Source organism: Podarcis melisellensis, assembly GCF_964234715.1.
Source record: "Podarcis melisellensis genome assembly, chromosome: Z".
NCBI classification, from domain to species: Eukaryota; Metazoa; Chordata; class Lepidosauria; order Squamata; family Lacertidae; genus Podarcis; species Podarcis melisellensis.
In genome coordinates this window covers 9,678,000-9,698,853 of record NC_138547.1, presented here as the reverse complement: position 1 = coordinate 9,698,853, position 20,854 = coordinate 9,678,000, and the positions used below count along the sequence as shown (strand labels likewise).

The 20,854-nt window shown below is 43.7% G+C and overlaps 1 protein-coding gene across 7 annotated transcripts in view; it reads right to left on the bottom strand.

The window, feature by feature from the left end:
* The window catches only part of CAMSAP1 (calmodulin regulated spectrin associated protein 1), a 44,410-nt gene extending 30,245 nt beyond the window's left edge, over positions 1 to 14,165 (bottom strand). For 4 of the 7 annotated variants that reach the window (XM_081896278.1, XM_081896282.1, XM_081896283.1 and 1 more), the window contains exons 1-2: positions 13,177 to 13,223; positions 11,267 to 11,429 (exon numbers count right to left, since the gene is read on the bottom strand). In XM_081896278.1, coding sequence (XP_081752404.1) covers positions 11,267 to 11,429 — 163 coding nt within the window. In that variant the 5' untranslated portion in view covers positions 13,177 to 13,223. Of the gene's footprint in view, positions 1 to 11,266; positions 11,430 to 12,098; positions 12,730 to 13,176; positions 13,224 to 13,340; positions 13,363 to 13,640 lie in introns of those variants that run through there. The other 3 variants (XM_081896279.1, XM_081896281.1, XM_081896280.1) reach the window with 3 other exon arrangements.
* Between the last annotated feature and the right edge of the window lie 6,689 nt (positions 14,166 to 20,854).

The following is a 20,854-nucleotide window of genomic DNA, read 5'->3' as shown; positions in this document are numbered from 1 at the left end:
TATCTGACTGATCTGGGCCTTGATCAGAATTCAGCAGCTTTCTGTTATTACTTCTTCTAGAGCTACCATTTGCAGTTTCAAAGCACACATTCCAGAACATGCTTCATGTCTTTCAATAGCCATTGACATTCCAAGAATCCCAGCACTGATGACCTTCTGAAGGTACATGTATGCACACCCAATGACCCCTTGAGGGTCACAAGCCCAGCTGAATATCCTAGGGTTTTCCCCAGGATACCATATTTTACATATACAGACATAATTTATATTATCATTACCCTGAAGGGAAATGACACACCATTACCAAACAAACAGATTATGCCCTAGAGAGCTGTAGTGGAACAGGAAATAATTACTATATGCTTCCAGAAAGTCCAAAATGCAGGCAAAGACTACAAGTGCTTCTAGATGGAGGTTTACTCTGAAAATCATGGAGGGAATGACTACTGCTGATTGAAATGTCAGAGTCAGATCTAACAAGATTAATACCAGTTATGGAAACCACAGGAGGGGAGAGTGTTCTTGTGCTCAAATCCCGCTTGCTGGTTTCCCTCAGGCATCTGTTCAATCACTGTGAGAGAAGGATCCTGAACTAAATGGGCTATTGGCCTGATCCAGCAGGATCTTCTTATGCTGCTGGCATAATCCACAAGCTGTATTGCTGACCAAAATTTCTTTATGAGAGACTCACCACCTCTAAGTCTACCAATGCAGGGCTCATTCAAGAATAGGAAGCTGCTGCTTGAGGACCTTTTATACATTTTTTCATCCTTCTCAGATTATTTTTATTAGTGTTCAGTTGCTATAAGCTTCCCAGGAATAAGTACAATGCATAAGCACCAGTGAGTTACATTTGTTTTCAGAAACTGCTATGTACATAAAACTATTAGCTTCCTAGTTTCACCCAATTCTCATGAAAGTACTACAACAACTATGCAGGACAATATCCATACTACAGTATTCCAAAATCCCAAGGAAGTTGCAGTTTTGAGTTTTAGGAATTCTAGTTACGGTACTAAAACTTTATTTCAAGTTACATATTTTTGTTACTCCTACCAACAGATTTCAAAAGTAGTTTTCAGCATTAACAAAGATTTGTAAAGTTTTCAAATCTATTCAGTTGTTTTATAAACAAGGAAAAATAAAATGATAGTGTATAGCTTGATAGAGATGGGAAGTACCTAATCAATATTACAAGTTTTCCTGTGTCTGTGCAAAATCAGCAACTACTACCTAGTATTACCTGACCACTCAGCTCAATAGCTATTATTTTAAAATATTGTCGCATTGGTAATAATGCTTTGTGTTGCAATTGTATGTTTTAAACTGTGACAAAATATAATGCTATATTTCATTTTGAGTTGCCTAGAATGTTTGCTATCAGGTAGAATGATGGCACATAAATGTTTTAAATAAGCACTAACAGTGTAGTTGTAACCTTATCTACTCAGAAGTAATTCAACGGGGCTTTCTCCTAGATAAGTGGAGTTAGGATTGCATCTTAAAAAAACAGTTCTCCATGCAAGAGATGTAACAATCCAAATGTACTAATAGATTAGTTTAGGTTTCACACAAAATTGAAGAGAAGCCATGTGGTAATGAACGAAGCACAACTCTACACAGGGCTCGGGGGGGCTGTGAGTGGCTGGAAATAGAAAGTCACTTGAGCTTTATGAAGCCCTGATATAGCAGATTAATTTATCTAGTCCATATTGTCCATATTATGCATTATTCACATGGTCAGGATACTACCTCATTTTACCACATTAGTAAAGGAAATGAGCCTCAGTAAGTTACTTGATTTTATTTTAAAGCTTGAAAATAGTTTCCATTTTTACAGTTTTGCTTCTCAAACTATGAGCAGCATCCCATGTAAAAATACAAATACAAAACAAGACTGCAGACGAAACACATATCAATAGGCGTGTCTCAAGCTGAGTATCTTGATGTTACATTCAAATAACAGAACAAAGTCCAAAAATGCTGATCACATTATGACTGAATGATGCATCAGAATAATACATTCTTCCCTTTCCCCAACACTGTGGCAGCTGGCTGACTGGACCCGGCCTCTGGGACAGGAGCCGCGGGGTGGCAGTGAGAGTAGCCTTCCCCACCCAGCCATGTAGAGGTGGCTCATCTTCCTTAGGCCAGCTTGGAAGACAGCTGGCCGGCAGCATTGGAGAAGGGGAAGAAGAAGAGGGAGGGTGGAAGCTTCACCTGACAGAGAGAGAATAGGAGAAGGAGAAGGTGGCAACAGCAGTATCACTCCTGCTGCTGCCGCCTTGTGCAACGAGAGGGTCACAGGGTTATTAGGAGTCAGGCCTACACTGAACTGCAGAAGCTGTGGGAGCTGTTTAGGAAGTTGGAGCAGCAGAACAAGCAGCTCCGCATTTGCAGTGTCGGTGGGGCTCCAGGCAGCAACCCCAATCTATAGCAGCAGAGGGTCAGGCACCTGCACACCATCGGCTGCGCCTCTTGCCATGGCTGTTGGCACCTCCACTGTCACCTTTGCTGCTGCTCTCCGCTTCCACCAGGAGCAGCCCGCTAATTCTGGGGCTCGAGAGTCACTGCCTTGGCCCCAACAAAACTGGGCCCAGGTGGCCTCCACTGAATGAGAAAAAAAGGAAGAGGAAGTTGTTGGCACTGCAAATGTTTCAGCAGCAAGGGAGCTGTGAAGAGTGCCAGCCTTCTGAAGGAAGGAGAGCCACTGAAGCCCAATGAGCTGGAATGGCAGCACCAAAAGGCATGCATCTTCTAGTGCCCTAATACCCCACCAACCAGGTGAATCGCAGGACAGGGCAGCAGTGAAAGAGGCATGTCTTTTGATGCCATGACAGCCAGGTTGTTAGGCGCCAAACAATGGCACCTGGACATCTCCACTGCCTCACAAAAGGCTGGTTGCCAGTCACAAAATGTGATTGGCGCCTGGCTAATTACGAATGCTGGTTCCCTTGAATTAGAAACAAGCAGCATGAAAATATTTTCCCCAGAAACAAGCCTAAGGGCAAGTGCAAACAAGTTTTTTGCATCCAAATAATGGCATCTTATTCTAATTGCCCAATTACACAGAAAGTCAATGTTCCAGGTGAGCACAGATATCTATGTTTGCTCCTTAGTAGTTCCTCATATCATGCACATTGGAGATAATGTAATACTGTGCATTGGTTCCGATAATAAGCTGAAAGCTACCAGTCTCAAGTTCCAATCTTACCTCTTAGGCAAATCTTAGGCAAATGTCAGCTATCAGTAGATGAAGCCACAAGATCGCCTTTTAAAACCAATCTATTTTCAGCCAAGAAGTACTGTATTTTTCACCCTATAGGACACACCGTCCTATAAGGTGCACCTAGTTTTTTTTTGGGGGGGGGATAAAGGAGGGAAAAAAACTTTTTTCCCAGGCGTGGGGCTGGGGCGGGGGAAGCCCGAGCTTCCCCCGACCCCAGCCCCCGGAATAGGCAACTCTCCGCAAGCCACGGGAGCCCAGCACCGGGCTCCTGCGCCTTGCGGAGAGCTGCGCGAAGCCTAGGCGTGCTGAGCTCAGCCGCCCAGGCTTCGGCATGCAGGCAACTCTCCGCAAGCCTTGGGAGCCCGGCACAGACATCTGCGTGAAGCCTGGAGAGCAAGAGGGGTCGGTGGCAATGACCCCTCTCGCTCTCCAGGCTTCAGCGAAAGCCTGCATTCTCCCCATAGGACGCACACTCATTTCCCCTTCATTTTAGGGTCCTATGGGGCGAAAAATACAGTATATATTCTAGTTTTCAGATATCTGTAGAGCACATTTTGTCTTCATGCTAATTCTTTATTGCTACCGACAATGTTAAAAGCCTAATAAACCTTTGAAGAGTGAAGTGTTATCAGGTCCAATTCATTGTTTGAGCAGAACCAAGTAAAGCAAACTGCATCTACCTGATTTAGAAAGACAACAAAGGAACTCCATTTGTATTCAGGATTAAATTCTCTTTCCCCTTTTAATATAAGTAGAATGATAATCCAACTGGTACAAAATAAGGATCAAAAGTCCTACATATCACAGTTTCTAAAAACAAACAATCCTCCTGTGCTACCAAAACATATACCGTATTTTTCGCTCTATACGACGCACTTTTCCCCCTCCAAAAATGAAGGGGAAATGTGTGTGCGTCCTATGGAGCGAATGCAGGCTCCTTAGCTACAGCGATAGCAATGTGAAGCCTCCAAAGCACAGAGGGAGCGCTCCCTCCGCGCTCCGGAGGCTTCGCATTGCTTTCGCTAAAGCCTGGAGAGCGAGAAGGGTCGGTGCACACCGACCTCTCTTGCTCTCCAGGCTTCAGGGATAGCCGCCTGAAACCTTCGGAGCGCACCTTGAGTTTCTGCTGTGTTCCGGAGGCTTAAGGTTCCTTTCGCAGAAGCGAGGAGAGTCTTGCTCTCCCAGCTTCAGCAAAAGGAACCCGAAGCCTGCAGAGCACAGCGGGAACTCGCGCTGCACTCCGAAGGCTTCAGGGATCTTTGAGGCTGGTGGTGGGGGAAAGCAGCGCTTCTCCCCACTGCCAGCCCCACAAGCTCTGGGGGCAGCGGGAAGGCGGCGCACCACCTCTGCGCTGCTCCCCGACCTGGTCTTTGAGGTTGGCGGTGGGGGAAGCAGCGCTTCCCCCCCCCCCAGCCCCACAAGCTTGGGGGGCAGCACAGTTCAATGCACAGAACACACTCGAATGCACCTTGTTTTAGAGGGGGAGAACAAGAAAAATAAATTCTCCCCCTCTTTGCGCAGCACCCCTTCAGCGAAGCAGCAGGAGAAATGGAAGGGGCTCCGTTTCTCCTGCCGCTTCACTGAAGGGGCGCTGCGCAAAGAGGGGGAGAATTTATTTTTCTTGTTTTCCCCCTCTAAAACAAGGTGCGTCCTATGGTCCGGTGTGCCCTATAGAGCGAAAAATATGGCATTTATTGTATCTTTGTTTATATGACAGCATTCAACATACTGCAAGCCTTCTATATACTGTTAGCCTTTTTTATGTTATCAAAGTCCCAATGAAGTCAGAACCTAGATATAATATATTAATAAGTAGAAGAAAAGCAGTCTACAGAGTGCAGCTATCAACTGGGTGCAACTCTTTTTTTATATTTCCAATTTTTTTCATAAAACAAAATCTCATCTCCTGCCAAGAATCCAAAACAATAGATTGTGCAGACAAGTGTTACAAGAAATACAACTGTGATTAGAAGAGGCTTCCAATAAGCACTGTAGTCCGTGTGCCCTAAAATCTACTTCTTACTTTAAACTTCTTGTTGTTCGCATTCATCTGTGTTGAAACAATGGAGTGCACCCAAGCCTCTGTGTTAGCAGCACCTAAGTGACCTCTCCAGGGTGCACAAACCTGGACATTGTATATGGAAGTCCTGGGCTGCCCAGCCCTCAGCCTCACTGATGTGGTTCAAAAAAAAAGAGAGAACACCACGTCTGGTACCAGTCTAGCTTCAGGAATTGCTGGAAGGAGGCATTCAAGGTGCCATCCAACCTTCTTAGGGACTGCACTTCAGATTTGTGTAGGTTTTACTTCTTACTGTTTCTTCTCTTGAAGATATCCTGCAATACAGCAGAAGTTTAGGATCCAAGTTTTCTTTCTCCTAGATGGGCTACCTTCCCAGGTTGAAGAGCCCCATCTGCCCCTCACTTCCCTCTACAGCACATGCAGAAACAGCCTTGATAACCATTGGACCCACTATTGCTCTCATCTGCTCAGTCCACTGGAACCTGTCCCTAACTCACTCATCTCACCTGGTTTAGCTAGCCAGTTGAAGTGATTCCCGGAGTGTGTCTGCTGTCACATGCTGACAGCTTCTAGGAGCCACAAGTGAGAGCTTAGTACAGGGTGGGGACCAAGATGAACAAACTACCCCAGAAAGAACATGACATGTCTTCCGCCATAGATACCCCTTCCTCTAACATCCCTTATACCCCATGCACACTTTAAACTAGACCATGTGAAAACCAAGGAGCTGAGACTCAAAACATATGGTTTAAATAAAGTCCCAACCTGAAGCTTCACTAACTCAGATTTCCACAAACTTTTCTGAAGTAGCCAACCAGGATAATGGAGCCAAAAACTGCAAGCTTATACACTTATATGTGAGTTAAGTCTATTTCCTCAATGAGGCTCTAAGCAAACAGGCATATCTTGTTTAAAATGAAATACTTGTGATAAATATCATGTGAGCAATATCACTAGCTGAAATAAGATGCAGCCAATGTGTGGCTTTCCAGAAGCTGTTGGGACTAAAAAAATAACATCATACCTGACCACTAGCTATGCAGACGGTGGCTAGTGGGACCTGGAGTCTATTAACATCTAGAGCAGCCTTTCTCACCCTTGGGTCCCTAGATGTTGTCAGACTACAACTCCTAGCTAGCATGGCCAGTGGTAGTGGATGATGGGAGTTGTAGTTCAATAATACCTGGGGACCAAAGATTGAGAAAGGCTGATCTAGAGAATTAACATGTTGGCACAAAGAGATACAGTATAGGCAACAACTGTTTTAGGCATGTCTGATATGTGTGTGACCATAAACACGTGCATTGCGCCAAAACTGGAATTGAGGTGAAAAAGTCACAAAAAGGGGCAGAACACAACAGTGGTAGAGTGGGTGTTTCAAATACACATAATTTCACTTAAATGCATGGTGCCTCGGAACATAACCCCCACATAAATTGGGAGTTGCCTGTACTTACTGCACTGAAAGATACTTAGATTGTAACAATTATTAGGGTTTTGCCATGAGGCTTTTTAAAAAAACCATACCATATTAAGCAAAAATGTAGTAAGAAAGAGGGGGAAGCAACATAGCAGTTAGGAGCAATAAATGAAGTACTTAAAGTTGGATAAACATAGATTTTGCATTTAATTTATTATTTTTTGCAACCTCAGGTTATACACAACAGGGATACACAGCAACATGTGGTGTTAGCCTCATTCTATTATCCATTTTAAAATGTGTACCTTATCCACCAGCTCTATATCCAAGTGAAATTGTTCTCACTGCATCTGCACAAGAGAGACTACAGCAAAGTTCACTTTTGCAATTGGGGGGTAGGGAGGTTTATTGGGTTGTTCTTGTTTTTATTTTGATTATGTATTTTGTGGTTTTATATTATGATTTTATCCTGTGAACCACCCTGACACCTGTGAGTATAGGATGGTATACAAATTTAATAAATAACAACAACAATTTCAGGGGATCATCAGTGATCCCCTGGTTTGCTTCTCCAACTTTCTGTCCTTTCCCTGGCTTTGCTTTCCTTCTGCAGGATGTCTACATTTCCTGCACTAGAAAGCACAGTATAACATTCCTAAACATGCAAGCGCATCATAATTTTTTAAAAAAATACTGGCCAGCATGACGTCATTCAGATCAAGTAAGTAGTTCTCATAAAAGCAGCCAAAGGCCAAGCATAATTTCTGCCTTCATCACATAGTTCAACAGTGTGATACAGCAGCAAAAAATAAATTAATGCTATTCTAGGCTACATCAACAGAAGTCCAGATCAAGGGAAGTAATAGTACCACTATTCTGCCTTGGTCAGACCACACGTGGAGTACTGTGTTCAATTCTGGGCACAACAATTTAAGAAGTATGTTGACAAGCTGAATTGTGTGCAGAGGTGGCCAACCAAGATGATCAAAGGTCTGGAAACCAAGGCTTATGAGGAATGGTTGTGGGAGTTGACTATATTCAGCCAAGAGAAGAGGAGACTGAGAGGAGATATGATAGCCATCTTCAAATATCCTAAGGGCTGTGATATGCAAGATGAAGCAAACTTAGGGTGGATAAAAATCAATGATTTATTTTTTTAAAAACAGATTTTTAAAAAAATAAATAAATTGGATTTTAAAAATAAAATGCTTTTGGAGGGAAAATATTTCTAAAGATAGTTTTTAATAAGTGGCAGTGGTACCTCAGGTTAAGTACTTAATTCGTTCCAGAGGTCCGTTCTTAACCTGAAACTGTTCTTAACCTGAAGCACCACTTTAGCTAATGGGGCCTCCTGCTGCCGCTGTGCTGTGGGAACACGATTTCTGTTCTCATCCTGAAGCAAAATTCTTAACCTAAGGTACTATTTCTGGGTTAGTGGAGTCTGTAACCTGAAGGGTATGTAACCTGAAGCGTATGTAACCTGAGGTACCACTGTACATTATAGTCCAAAGGCTATTCATCAGGAAATAATGATTTGTTTTCAGTTTTTCATGTGTACTTAATTTTTTTTTTTGAAAAATTGTTTAACCATATCAGTTAACAAACATGGATACATATGCTATAATGTTATTGTTTTAGTTAAATAAATTGTTTAAATTATTATTAAGGAAATTATTATTTTTCTTCTTCCAATAAAGTAGATCAGAAAACTTGTCCAAATATAAACAGTTAACTTATTAAGCTAATTAATTAACTAATTAATTTCATAATTATTCTTCTATGCTCTAGAGGATAGGACCCAAATCAAGGGCTTCAAGTTACAAGAAAGAAGATTCTGACTAAACATCAGGAAGAACATTCTAACTGTAAGGGCTGTTTGACAGTGAAACAAATTCCCTTGGGAGGTGGTGAACTCTCCTTCTTTGGAGGTTTTTAAGCAGAGGTTCGATGATCATCTATCATGGGTGCCTTAGTTGAGATTTCTGCATTGTAAGGGGTTGAACTAGATACCTTTGGGGTCTCTTCCAACTCTACAATTCTGTGATTCTATAATTTATTAGAAGGGATCAACCTAAACTAAACTAAACTAAACTAAACTTAAGCCTCACATTTTAGTTGAGATATAGAACTAAAGTGTTTCAGGTGCTTTCAAAGAGTACCATATTGTCCAGTGGTTCTCCATTGACGAACATTTTGGTTTTCGAACACCGTTAATCCGGAAGTAAATGCTTCAGTTTTCGAACATGCCTCAGAAGTTGAACATGCCACATGGCTTCTGCTGAGTGCAAGATCCTGAGGCCTAGCTGTTGGCTATTGAGTTTTCTGTTTTCGAACGTTTAAGAACTCGAACAGTCTTCCAGAACGGATTACATTCGAAAACCGAGGTACCACTTTACTGATTTTGGGGGGTGGGGCTCTTATATACTACCTATTGCAATGAAAAGCTCCTTCTAAAATGCCTTACAAATTTAAATATTAGTAATGCAAAGCAGTTTAAGCTGCAATAAGAGAGAACCAGTCAAAACAACTTAAAACTCCATAAAACTTAACTAAAATAGAAACATCACCATTATCAAGACACAGGTCAATTTTATCTCCCAAAAGACAGCAGAAATGTTTTCGTTTTGTCAGATATACTAAAAGCTTCAGCAGAATAGGCCTCTCTTGAGGTGCTCCACAGAAAAGGCACCACCAAAGAGAAGGTTCAGCTTCAAGGGAAATGATAAAACTGGCTTCAAATACTTAAGGAAACTGAAGTAAGGCCTCATCTGAAGATGACATTGCATACAAATGAAGTTTGTACAGAATGAGGCACTTACGAAGACCTTTAGCACTGGTCAAGTTTTACATATTTCCATCTCCTTCCTTTCACCCCCACTAAGTGCTAATGCCCTTTGCGACACAGAACAACTGTGCTCTCCAGCATAAGCAGAACCCATTCCTTACAAATAAATTAGATGAGATGAAGCATATATGAAATTAGATGAATATACCTTGAATACAATTGACATTTTTGACAAGTAGGCATATATGAAATCAGATGAATATGCCTTGTATACAATTGACATTTTTGACAGGTATGCTCATTTTGAGGCAATACTCTATTACTACCAGGTATTCTGAGAAGCAATCCAAGTCATTTAAGGACTAGAAGGACTGGAAGGCTTCTCATTTGTATTAGAGGATAACACTGAAATTTAAAGATATTAACCTGCTTATGGTTGGTTTCATATGCAAAACACAGGAATATTAGCCTAATCTCTATACTTGTTTACAGAATTAGTATACTTTTTTAAAGGTGAGGAAATCAATTAAGAGAATCTGACATTAATATTGAAGCCAAGTATGGATATGTCTAGAACTTGCCATCACACATGACTGCCCAAGCCTAGTTCCCATGGAGGTTTTAAACAAACACAGGCCATGCAACAAACTTGCTCTACACAAAGTAGACCAGTTAGTGGCTGCACTTATTTTTACCAAAATAAGCTAATTCAAAAACCCACAAAAATGAAATTGTAGATATTTACCTTAGTGTCCAGTTATAATTTTTAAACTGCAGTTACAGCTTATGTTATGATAGAATATCATTTGACTTTGCTGCTTATTGAAATTATAGTATACTTTCATAAACAGAAGAAGTGAACCAAAAACTTGCACAAAACTCCTAATTTTGCTGTGCCACATGAACAATCGTCCCCATTCTAAAAGCTGAAAACAAACCAAAGCCATGTGATTGCAGGAATACAGTGTATTACTTAGCACTAACACAACACAAGCTAATGTTAATCCATTAAGCATATTAGAGTTTGGCAAATTAGTCAGATTAACAGTGCTATCTAATTTTCTACATGTTACATTTTGTTTCAGTTAAAAGTATAATACCGATATGAAGCCAAAATCCTGGCACAAATGACAAAAACCAAGAACTCAAAGTAGACGAAGCAGAATCTACTTTAATACAACACACTGGATGGCAATAGTGCTTCAGAAGACCGTAGAAATAAAACTAAAGTTTCAAACAAGATTTTTTCTATCCCATCTATTTATATTCATTACCCACAATGTTATGCAAAGAAATGAATGCTGCCTCACTGCTATGTTCTAGAATACAGCAGCCTTGGTTAAAAAATAGATGAGTTAAATATCTACAATATGATACAGAAGCCACAAGATTCTTATTCTCTATTCAGCTATGCTCCATAAAAAGGTAGCAGCAAGGATCTACAGGATTGCCAGAATGAATCACACAATAATAAGGATTTAAGGGCCTTCAAGAGCTCAGCCTTTGTAGGTCTAGGTTCTGTGTGAGAGAGCACTATTTCATGAAACAAAAACAAAAACACAGTTATATGCACTTCTACAAACCATTCACAATGAGGAAAAGGGATGTACACTGACAAGGTTCCTAGCAAGCACTTATTAATATCCTGGGATCTAAAAACATGGGAATAGGGCAAGCAGGCAAATCGGTTTGGCACATGATTGATATGTAAAACACAGATCATTTCAAATCCATTTAACAGCTGAGAGAGCAAGACAGGGGGAAAGCAAAAGGGGAGAGATAAAAGAATAATCACTCAATGGGGATTTTTACCTATTCCATAGGCTTTAGCACAGATCCATTGTAGATTAGCAGCTATTTTTGCTCGAGCTGAATCATAGAGCTCCAACGGAACGATCTCAGCTGCACTATCTGCTAGAGCATCCATTTTTCTTCTGGTGCTATCCCCACCAGCACAAACATCAACATCCGCCATCTGAAACAAAAATAAAAGAAACCCAGTCTAGCACTCATACACATAATAGGCTCATATGTACAGTAGCAAGTACAAATTCTGTAGTCCCAGAAGCACTGGAGGCTTTATATTGCTATCGTTTGCTCTGCAATTACAATAAATCTCAGTCTGAATTCTTTCCCCCTTCTAATATTCATTTGATCCTGCATCATATATATATATGAGAGAGAGAACATGCTAAAGCTACTCTTTCAGCCCTACAATATGAAAGGGAACATACAAATCACACTTGTAGTCATAGTCTTGCTCCAGACACCTCTCCAGCATGTTAACAGCCTAACAATACAGACAGGTACCAGGCAAATTGCTGGAAGCAAAAACCTATTCTCATATGATTTCTCTAACAATTGAAATGAAGGAGGCACAGCAGGGAATGAAGGCAACAGAAGGCAGAAGGCCTAGGGTTTCCCATTCTTGTCATAGCCTCATCTCTTTCCTTCATCCTACTCCTAAGAAGGATGATCGGTTAGCTGAGATGAACAGAAGCACCAGACACCCTGGAGGCAAGAGGATAAAGGGAGAGGGCAGAACAGAAAGGTCCTTCCACCAACATCTTCCTTACCCTTCTTCACCAGCACACTCTGGCACATGCCAGGGCCAAGGTAGCAAACAAAAGGTGCCTCAGCCTACCTTTTCCAGGCAGAGTGCTGCTCCCCAACAAAGACAACAAAGGACATCCCTTCAGCACCGTCTTCCTCATCTGTCACATCTTCCTTTTTGCTGTCTCACCCGCCTCTCCCTTTTCCAAATATCTCCCTAGCTTTTTTCAGTTGCCTTCAGTTCTTCTCCCACTCTACCCAGTAACTATATGTGTGTGTAGGAGTATTAAACCCAGTGCTGCCTATTGCCTTAACCTCTCCCCAATACATTTCCACATCTCCCTTAGTAGCCCATAAACTTCTGTTCCCCCTGCTTCTGCTCCAGTTCTCACCCCATAATGTCACTTTCACCTCCCCGCACAAAAACACACACAAAGATCCTTAACAGCCCAGTCTCTTTTCACAGCAGACACTGCCTTACCCATGAACCTGACACCCATCAGACAATTCATTTTTGTAATAAATAGCATGGACAATAAACACAGCACAATATGACATTAATGGTGATTAAGACAGCAACACTACTGTTTAATATCCTACCCTTTCCTATATTAAGGTTACTCCCTTCCACCATGTACTGCAATACTGGCCTCAACCTTTTCCTCATCCTCTTCACAGCCCATCTCTCCTGATCTTCCAGTTTCTGCCCCTCAACACACCCAGTCCTTGCCCAAACTTCCCACACTTACATCTCAATCTACTGCCTCTCCCACTGTAGCTCCTATTAGTCTACCACACCCCCCACACAATAATCAACACCCCCCATTGGCCCACCCTGTCCCTCAAACTGTCACTCAACGCCTGCTACTCTTATCATACTGTAGATTTGTTGTTGTTGTTGTTGTTGTTGTTGTTGTTGTTGTTGTTGTTGTTGTTATTATTATTATTATTATTATTATTGATAAAACACCCACAGACACCCAATCCTGATCCCCCAACCTATACTTTTCTACGATTTCCCCATGACCTGTTACTTCCACGCACAAATAACCAGACACCCACCCCACCTCCTCTCCCCCAAATTCCCACCCGTCACAACACGGCAATAAGACCCATGGCTGTCTCCCATGCGCACAACAACCGGGCAAACCCCCAGGCCCAGGCTTTACCTCTACCCACAAGCTCCTCTGCCGCCCGCTCCCAGATACCCCACAACTCTTCATAACCACAAGCAACGTAACCAGATTTCTCCCCTCCTCCCCCCCCCGCCCAACCCCCACCCTGCCCCCCCCAAAAAAACATAAAAAGATCCTGGCCCGCCCACCCCACACACCGAACACGCCCCAGTCCCTGCTCATCCTCAGTCGCTCACTCGCGATGGTAACACAGGTTAGAACACAATAACACACCCCGCTCAAAAACAGCCAGGCCCCCCCCTCCCCGCAGAGCCCTTCCGTCCAAGATGTCAGCTCTCCGCTCCCCCCGCCCACACGCCGTGTGTCCCTCATAGAAGCCGCCGCCGCCACTGCGCTCCCTCCTCCTCGTCCCCTCAGTTCTGACAGACCCAAATCATGCCGCCCCCCACGGCTGCCCGCCCGCCCCCCGCCATCTTCTGCCTTGCGCCCCCCCTCACCTTTTTTTCCTCCTTCCGAGCCGCAGCTACCTCATGCCAACGCCGGGCCGAGCTCCCCAACCGCCGCCGCCTCACCACTCCCGCGTCGTCGGAGCCCCCACCACTACCACGTCGGCCGCGCCCAGGGCCCAAGGCCTCGCGGCAACGGCAAGGGGTAACCCCCGCACCCACCTACCCCCGCTGGGCTGGGCAGGGCAAGGCAGGGCTGGTCCGATCTGGTGGGCAAGCGGGCGGGCTGGCTGTCTGCCTCTGTCGCCTCAGCTCAGCCTGGCTCGGCTGAGGGGGCGGGGGAGACTGGAGGGGGGGAACGAGACCGGAGGAAAGGGGGGGGGGAGGAGGAGAGGACGCGCACCCGAGAGGCTCGCGCGCCTCGATCAACGGAGGAGAAGAATGAGGGCGCGCATGCGCCCGCTCGCCAGGTGAAGTAGGTGTAGAGGGTTGAGTGTGTGTGTATGTGTGTGTGAGAGAGAGAGAGAGAAAGAGGGAGGGAGGGAATGCGCGTGCGCGTGCCGCGGAGCTCCTTTCTCTCCCTGCCGCCTCTCCTGACTCCCGCTACGTTCTGTTCGCGAGCCGCGCTTCAGTATCTTTAATGCGCGCGCGCGCGCGCTCCCGGAAAAAGGGGGGGGAGAGAGTGGGTGTACGCGCTCGGGGGGGAGGGGGTGTCTACAGCTAAGGGTTGATTAGCTGGCAGAGAGAGGGTGGGGGTGCCTTGCAACTAAGAGTTAGCTTACCTGGAGTCAGAGGAGAAAACTAATACTGTAAATCAGGATCACCAGCCTCCTGGGTTGGGTTGTGATCTGCAAGGTAGACTGCTGCTACTGCTGCTGAGGATAGTGGACTATGCAACTATCCAGATCTGTCACTGAGGTCAAGGGTGTCGGAAGCCTGTATGGTAAAGACTGAGCAGAAAGCACAGAAGCTCCTGCTCAAGCGAAGTCAGGACGACCATGCAGGCTGCTGGTGTTGCATACCTCAGCTTGAGAGCCTGGGCACACGCGTGCACGCGAACAGCCTTGGGTAGCTTTGCAGCATTGAGAAGAGGCCCTCCATTGAATGCCGCAAACGATGCGTCCAGGATCATGGATGGGTGTAGGGCGGAGCTGCCCCCACAATCAATCAAAATCAATACTGCCCCCTCATAAAAGCCCGGGGGGGGCCCTCCACAAGAATCCTAGCTACGCCCATGCCTAGGATGCCACCAGCGTAAAGGCCCTAGTTCATATCACAAATATGCTGGCGTCCAGGGCAAAGCCTTTGAACCCGTTCTCAAAGAGTAGGCAAGCACCCTGCAGGAGCAGACAGTCCTTTGGAGATGAACCCCAGTGTTTGGACTAGACAATAGGAACTGAGCCTCCACAGGTTCCCCACCTCTGGCTTAGACACATATGCAAATATGTAATATGTTTCATCAAGGTTTTTGTTAGAAATTTCAAGAGAGAACAACAGAAATGGTCCCCTTAGGACCGTGAAGTTTTCTAGCTGGGAAGAATATATTTAATAATAGGGTCAGTGTTTGATAAACAGCATGCTTATCATGGCTTGGATATTCACTGCAGAGCATTAGAAGAAACCCTGCAATGGGAGACTGGCTTCAAAATTCCTGACATACTTTGAGAATGATGAAAATTACTCCCTTTCTAAGACTGTTAGGACAATAGATATTCCAAGCATACGGATAATTGGGACTCTTTCATGTTATACTGAAATGAAATTAAAACATGCAAAGAAATATGTAAGGCAATCCTAAATATCATTCAGGCTTCAGACCTAAACCCCTTTATGTAGGAGCAGGGCAGTCTCTACTGAATTTCAGTGGGTTTACTTCTGAGGAGACAGGTATAGGATTGCGCAGTTAAATTTCTTCCAACTGCAATCCCTCCTTTCAGGTAAAAATAATTATTGCAATTGCAGTTATATGCATTTTTAATTGTATGTATTTTTAAAATGAAAATAGCCATTGGTCTTTGTTTTAAAGAAAGAATCCAATGCATAAATTGTATCAAAATGAAGGCATTCTCAGGTATCATAATAGGGCATATGGAAGGAGGCAGTCTCTATGAATGAAGCAATTATGGATAACTGTGTTATATTGCCAGAGCCATTCCTGGTTCCGTCTGATAATTGTGTTATAATGACTGTCGTATTCCTTGGGACGTTAATCTGATCTTTCTTCCTGAAGGGCAGATTGCTAAATGAACCGGTCACAACCATTATATTGTGGGGGAGCGGAGTGTATACATGCACACACATCCATATGTTAAAAATATGTTACCAAGGTAACAACGGAATTAAAAATTTCCTTTGTATATCACATATATGCCATGGTTCCACCCACACAGAGTATTTTATTTAAATTTGGCAAAGAGAAAATAGGAAAACATGAACTGTACCCAACTAAGTTCTACTCAGACAAGAAAGACCAGTGCTTTTCTTCTAATAAAAAAAAATGTTTAGGGGTACTCTCATTTTCCTATTCATATTGAAATACTGCCCCTCAATGAGACCAAACTTAAGATTCACAAAATGTTTAGGGATATGCATACCCCTGCGTCCCCCCAGAAAAAAAGCACTGGACAAGATCCACTGAGGCTTCAGTCCCAACCTTATTTACCTGGAAGCAAATCCCTTTGAATTCAACAGGTCTTGTGGTTAGTCGTGTCCATTAATTTCAGTGGGTTTACTCTAGGTATGGTGAACAGTCCCTTGAGAGGAAAGAGGGGGGAGCCATTGCACAATTTAAGCTGCAATTAGAATAAAGATTTATAGATTTCAGCTTTTAGATTCCACCTCTCTATGCAAAGCAAACAAATATGGGGGGAATTCAATTTTTTTTAAAGGGCTCCTTGAGGTGTGCTTTTTATGGTGTATTCATGACAATATGTACTTAAGATGGTATTGGGCAGCTTTCAATACTGCTTGTGCCCGCAGATGTTTTGGGGCTGACATACAGCTTCATTTCCGGTCGCTGTACACATTGTAACCTCCTGCTGAAATCATGTAAAGGTTTATATCATAAATGGGTTGGGACAGGGGTGTTTTTGTTGTGCTTTAGCATAAAGGTGCCCCTCCAGACAACAGTAATGCAGTAACATTGGGAGTACATTACAGGACAGCTAATAAAACAGAATGATGTGCAGACAGTTCAGTATAATTCCACCATTAATGCAACACCCTTGGCATGCTGCGGAATACACCTGTTTAAAAAGGAAACAAACAAAACACCAGTCTGAAGGGATCCTAAATCTACAGATGTGTGAAATTTGTAGCTCACATTTCATGAGACCATACTTACTGCGCACTCAGTCCCCCCCGCCCTAGCCAACTAGTAGCTCAGTGGCCACTTATGCATTGCCAAAAAATAAAAGAGAAAATGCAACACCCCAAAAGAGGACACCAATTTGCATATGCTAATTTATAAGTGTAGTTGCAAATTTAGAAGTAATAACTCTGAATAAGAAATACACATGGTGGGAAAGACTGCGTGCAGGTGACCTGAGCTTGCTCTGTCCGCTATCCAGGTGCTAAGAACTTGCCACATCATTGCACACAAGACAGTATGAAATGTGTTTTGTTCTGAATGTCATCCTCAATGTCTGGTGTACTCTGCTTTGTTCAAGGCCATTGGTCAGGGGTGCATCCTGTACATGATGTTGCACACTGGTGGCTCTGCAGAATCATAGGTTAACAGAGCTTTAGAGAGGCCATAGTCGGTAGGAATGAGTGCATCTCGGCTGGCAGCTTAAATGTCACCAAAGGAAGTGTTTGACACAAAGTGCAGGTTCTGACATACGCATTTAGATGCAGATTTATAGATACTTCAATGTAAACAGACATACACATAGTGGGGAAGGTCCAAGCGAAGTGTGTGTCTTCTTAGTCTGCTGTCGGATACTAGCTGGTGATGGGCAGCTTAAGGGTCCCTGGTGTTCTCTCTTCTGGTGGTTCTTTATCATTATCCAATGAAGCTGAACATTGGAAGAATCAGGACACACAAAATAAACGTACAGGATGCTGGGCTAGATGGGCTATTGCATGTCCTCTGCCTGAAGCCCTGGAGAGTTGCTGCTGCCACCAGTCAGTATAGACCATACTGAGCTACGTAGATCAAGGTCTGACCTGGTGGAAGGCACCTTCCTTTGTTCCTAAGTGGGGAGAGCACTGTTGCACTCAATTCTTGCTTGCGGGCTTCCCATTGGCACACCTGGTTGTTACTGTGGGAACAGGATGCTGGCACTTTGGTTTGATCCAGAAAGGTTCATCTATGTTCTACCCAATGCCCACCCCACCCCATGTATTACATTCTTTCCCTGGGCCTCTCGTGTGCAAGCTTTGGAATTGCACGATCCAAGTGACCTTCTGAATCACTGATGTCCTTCTGCCAAGCTGCCCAGTGATGTGTGTTATGGGGCAAGGGAGGGTGGGGGGCTGTCTAGCAGCATGCATTCCCTGAGTCACACAAAAGACCGAGAGGTGCATGACAGATGCCAGCAAGCGCAGTAGCATTGCTAGTGTCCCCATGGCAACAGCTCCGACAACAGCTTCCCAGTGTGACGTCATAAGAGGTGGAGGGAAAGCCGTCAATATTTCTGAACTGGAGCAACGAGTGTTGATTACGCCACACTCCAGCACCACAGCTCACAAGGTACAGGGATCCTTTGTCACCAGCTTCTCACAAGAATACTGTGGCAGAGGTTTTGAGCAAAGCAGCAAACTGTTTGCAGATGAAGACAACATTCCAGATGTATTCTTAGTACAGTAGTAGTAGTAGTAGTAATAGTATTATTGCCTTATTTCCTCCAAGGAGCTCAATATGGTGTACACATTTCTCACCATCCCCATTCCATCCTCACAACCACCTTGTGAGGTAGGTTAGGCTGAGATGCAGTGACTAGCCCAAGGTGATCCAGTGAGCTTCATGGTTGGTTGTGGGATTTGAACCCAGGTCTCCCAGATCACAGTTCAACACTCTAATCACTATACCACACTGGCTCTGCCTTCTCTTCCCTAGAGAAAGAAGAACTAGAGTTTGTTACTTCACTGGTTGCTAGCCATTATTTCTGAAAGTGTGGCCCAAATTTATTTCATCCCAATTCCCACCAACCCCCCCCCCCCAGCTTCACATTCATGCATCAGGCAAGGGGAAGGAAGATAAAATACCCTATTCCCTGCCCTTCCCCTGTGCCCCAGCCAAATGCCTTCTGAGTATTTTGCCTGCTTTTTACAGACAAGTAAGAATTCAGCTTAGAGAAAACAGTTAATGCCCAGAAGGAGAGGTCAGCAACTGGTGGACCCTGTTTCAGATTTGCCCAGCAATTGTTGCCAAAGTTACCCTAGTAGAGTAAGCCTGCTTCCACACGTGCTCACACACCCCTCTCTCTTCTCCATATAGGTAAGCTAGAAGCATCAGAGTTGAAACAGATATTCCAGACAGGAAAAACACTGAATTAGGGTGCAAAGCTGGGCCTGGTTGGGGGGGGGTGTCTTAGGAAGAATCCTTGGCATAGCTCTCCCCTTCTAACTCATAACTGTTGGTGCATGAGTACAGTCATACCTTGGGTTGAAGTCGTTTCAGGTTGAGCATTTTGAGGTTATGCTCCATGGTGACCCGGAAATAATGGAATGTGTTACTTCCGGGTTTTGCCGCTCACGCATGCGCAGACACTCAAAATGACATCACGCGCATGCATGGAAGCGGCGAATCGCGACCTGCGCACACGCAGGTTGCGTTCCTTCAGGATGCGAAAGAGGCTCTGGAACAGATCCCATTCGCATCCAGAGGTACCACTGTATCTATTCTTGGGTTTTCATTTCTTTCTGCAGCAGGGTTCCTTTTACAGAAAGTTTCCCACATCTTTTCTTTATAGCAGCAGCAGCATTCCAGCTATCTCTTAGTGAAATTCCCATTGCAGGAATAAACACCATTTGGTTCTGTTTCTCAGAGTCTTTATTATTTACAAAACTTTACACTGGTCACACACACATATATTCCATTGCCTAGCAACATATTCAAGACCATTTTCAAGTTTCTTCTAGAATATTCCGACAACTGGTAGGTTTAAAGGTTTCCTTTAAGAAATCAGCACAGGCATGGCACAGCACCGTGATATAGGCAGATATGCTCCTTGCCTGTATGTAGCAATTAACTACTGAGCCAACTGTCTTTAAAACTTTAAAACGATTCAAAATAAAAACAGTGTTTGGCACAAAAATGGAAGCAAGAAGAGTTACCGAAGAAAGAAGAATGGCGGATGAAATTGATGGACTATGCACAATTAGACAAATTAACAGGAAGGGTTCGAAATCCACGGGACCAGAGATTCTTAGAAGACTGGAGTAAATATATGAACTATTTGAAAAGTAATGGTAACGAACAGATTACGCTAGTAGGACTGCAAGAAGTTTTGTAAGTAGGATTATTTGAAATATTGCAAGAATATTAGTTTTCGAATGTTGATTTTTGTGTGTTGTGTATTGTTACCTTTTGATATCTTTCGTGTTGTGTGGAAAATACTAATAAAATTCAGATTTTTTTTAAAAAAAAGATATGAAGTTATGTTCTATGATTGTTGGAAATGATATGTTAAAAAACCCCAATAAATATATATATATATTCAAAAACAAAAACAAAATAAAAATAAAAACAAAGTAAAACTAGAACAGACTACAGAGCTCGGTGACAAACAGCCTTACCTGTCACCGTCACCATGTTGTCCAACAATTGATTCAACAATAGACCCACACCCCATGCTCTCCTATTGAATAGCTGGGCAGGCACAGCTGTTCATAAGAAGAGCTTGCTGCCTCCAACTATGGAAAGAGAGCAGAGCTACCTTGGCCAGTAGCCATCGATAGCCCTTTGCTCCATGATTTTGTCTAATCCTCTTTTCAAGCCATCTAAGTTAGCAGTTTCAGTTTTGCTTGCCTGGCTGGAGACTAGGGATGAGTAGGTGGATGGGTGCGGAAACTAACCTCTGCAAAGTTTAAATTTACATTTGTTGTTCCACCTACTTTTGCATCTGGTCCCACCCACTACTGTCATGTGGCCCCAAAGCGGTTGCTCAGAAGGGAGTGTGGCCCCAGGCCACAAAAGGTTCTTACTCCCTGCTCTGTGCCCTAACCTTTAAGTGACACTCCTCAATGTAAGAAACTTGACCTGGGACACATTATTTGTAATGGGATTACAAGTGACAGGGAGTGTTAACAGGACAGACTTG